Source organism: Chionomys nivalis, chromosome 13, assembly GCF_950005125.1.
Source record: "Chionomys nivalis chromosome 13, mChiNiv1.1, whole genome shotgun sequence".
Classification (NCBI taxonomy): Eukaryota; Metazoa; Chordata; class Mammalia; order Rodentia; family Cricetidae; genus Chionomys; species Chionomys nivalis.
Genome location: NC_080098.1, coordinates 503,326 through 505,973, shown reverse-complemented (window position 1 = coordinate 505,973; position 2,648 = coordinate 503,326). Strand labels below are relative to the sequence as shown.

At 46.7% G+C, this 2,648-nt stretch overlaps 1 protein-coding gene across 1 annotated transcript; it reads left to right on the top strand.

Moving 5' to 3' along the window:
- Nucleotides 1-271: 271 nt before the first annotated feature.
- LOC130886078 (tyrosine-protein phosphatase non-receptor type 11-like) lies at nucleotides 272-2,269 on the top strand. Its single transcript, XM_057787982.1, has one exon. It carries the CDS (start codon nucleotides 272-274, stop codon nucleotides 2,267-2,269), a length of 1,998 nt encoding a protein of 665 aa, XP_057643965.1.
- The last annotated feature ends 379 nt before the right edge of the window (nucleotides 2,270-2,648 follow it).

Sequence of the window (2,648 nt, the reverse complement as noted above, 5' to 3'; positions counted from 1 at the left end):
CACGCTGGCAGTCTGCCTAAGGTGGACACGGTGGTGAGACCAGAGCAGAAGCCAAAGCGCAGGACTGAAGCAGAGTGAGCCTAGTGGGGCACAGCCAGTATCCAGGATCCAGGTCTGGTGGGGGATTGTGCATGTAGAGTGGCCCAGTTCTACCTGCACATGTGTTGACTCCTCAGCGGGGCTTTGCTTAACCCCTCCAACACACATGTGACAGTGTCCCAAGGAGCCTGAGCAAGCAGCAGGTCTATGTGGAGTTGGAGCCAAGGGGAACATGGCATCTCTGAGAGGGTTTCACCCCAACATCAGTGGTGTGGAGGCTGAGAATCTCCTTCAAACCAGAGGAGTTGATGGCAGCTTTTTGATAAGGCCTAGTGAGAGTAACCCTGGAGATTTCACTTTGTCTGTTAGAAGAAATGGAGCCGTCAATCACATCAAGGTTCATAACACTGGGTACTACTATGACCTCTATGGTGGGAAGAAGTTTGCCACATTGGCTGAACTACTCCAGTATTACATGGAACATCACGAACAGCTAAAAGAAAAGAACGGAGATGTTGTTGAGCTCAAGTACCCACTGAATTGTGCAGACCCAACCTCTGAAAGGTGGTTCCATGGTCCCTTATCTGGAAAAGAAGCAGAGAAACTGCTAATGGAGAAGGGTAAGCGTGGCAGCTTTCTTGTTCGAGGGAGCGAGAGATACCCTGGAGACTTTGTTCTCTCTGTTGTCACAGGTGATGACAAATGGAATAGCAATGATGGCAAGTCCAAAGTGAGCCACGTTATGATCCGATGTCAGGAACTGAAATACTATGTTGGCGGAGGAGAGTATTTTGACTCTTTGAGAGACCTGGTGGAGCATTACAAGAAGAACCCCATCGTGGCAACACTTGGCACAGTCCTGCAGCTCAAGCAGCCTCTCAACACAACTCGTATTAATGCTGCTGAAATTGAAAGCAGGGTTCGAGAGCTAAGCAAGGTAGCTGAGACCACAGGTATGGTCAAACAGGGCTTTTGGGAAGAATTTGAGACACTACAGAAACAGGAATACAAATTTCTCTATAGCCAAAAAGAAGGTCGGAGAGAAGAAAATAAAAACAAAAATAGATACAAAAACATCCTGCCATTCGATCACACTAGGGTTGTCCTGCATGATGGCGATCCCAATGAGCCCACTTCTGATTATATCAATGCGAACATCATCATGCCTGCATTTGAGGCCAAGTGCCACAATTCAAAACCCAAAAAGAGCTACATTGCCACTCAAGGCTGCCTGCTGAACACGGTGAATGATTTCTGGAGGATGGTGTTCCAGGAGAACTCTCGAGTCATCAGCATGACCACAAAGGAGGTGGAGAGAGGGAAGAGCAAATGTGTCAAGTACTGGCCTGATGAGGATGCACTCAAAGACTATGGGGTCATACGTGTTAGGAACATCAAAGAAAGTGCTGCTCATAACTACACCTTAAGAGAACTCAAGCTCTCGAAGGTTGGACAAGGAAATACAGAGAGAACTGTCTGGCATTACCACTTTCAGACATGGCCCGACCATGGTGTGCCCAGTGACCCTGGAGGTGTGCTGGACTTCCTGGAGGAGGTCCACCACAAGCAGGAGAGCATCATGGATGCAGGCCCTGTTGTAGTTCACTGCAATACTGGAATTGGCAGGACAGGAACATTCATTGTGATTGATATCCTTATTGACATCATTAGAGAGAAAGGTATTGACCATGACATCGATGTTTCTAAAACCATTCAGATGGTGCGGTCCCAGAGGCCAGGAATGGTCCAGAAAGAGGCACAGTACCGGTTCATCTACATGGCTGTCCAGCATTACATCCAGAGGCTGCAGCACAGGATCAAGGAGGAACATAAAAGCAAAAGGAAAGGACACGAATATGTCAACAGTAAGAATTCCCTGGTGAACCAGACAACCAGCGACCAGAACCTCATGCCGCATTGCGCTCAAACACCACCCAGTACAAAAGTGAGGGAGGTTCTGGGCTTGGAACATAGCTCATTACCATGTCCCACGAGCATCAGAAGTTTCCCAAGAACCCTGGATGACTCTAAGAAGTATGATAATGACGACAGTGGGTGTCGCTCCCAGAGGAGGGACAGCATCTCCAACAGGGTTTTCTATGAAGAGTTCCAGGCACTGGCAAGACGTGTTGACTGTGTGGAGCGCTCCATAGGCAGCATCATGTCCAAGATTGATGCTGTGGTTGTCAAGCTTAAGACCATGGAAAATGTGTATAAACAGTCGAGGTAGATGTTAGGTGTTATTCTGTTTTGGCAATTATATTCTCCATTTGCAGGAGAAATCATCCCTCTACAAACTGAGTTAGCCCTAAAATAATCCCCTGGCCACTCATGACCAGCATAATTGATGTGAGCTGAGTTAACTTTTAAATGATGGGATGTACATGACTTTTGACATATGGGTTTTACATTGTCCCCGTAGCCTTCCCTGCTATGTGAAAGTGGCAATATCAGGGGAATGCAGAGCTTTGGTAAACACTATCCACAAGTACCAGAGACAGACAATGGGCTGAATACAAACACTAGTTTAACTGAAGAAACCCTGTTAATGGAAATTGTAAAGAAGGGCAGTTATCTAAGTTTCATCTCAAAATTGTAAAAATTCCTTT

What these genes read in the sequence shown, in the direction of transcription:
- LOC130886078 (XM_057787982.1), top strand. Translation starts at nt 272, where the DNA reads ATGGCATCTCTGAGAGGGTTTCACCCCAACATCAGTGGTGTGGAGGCT.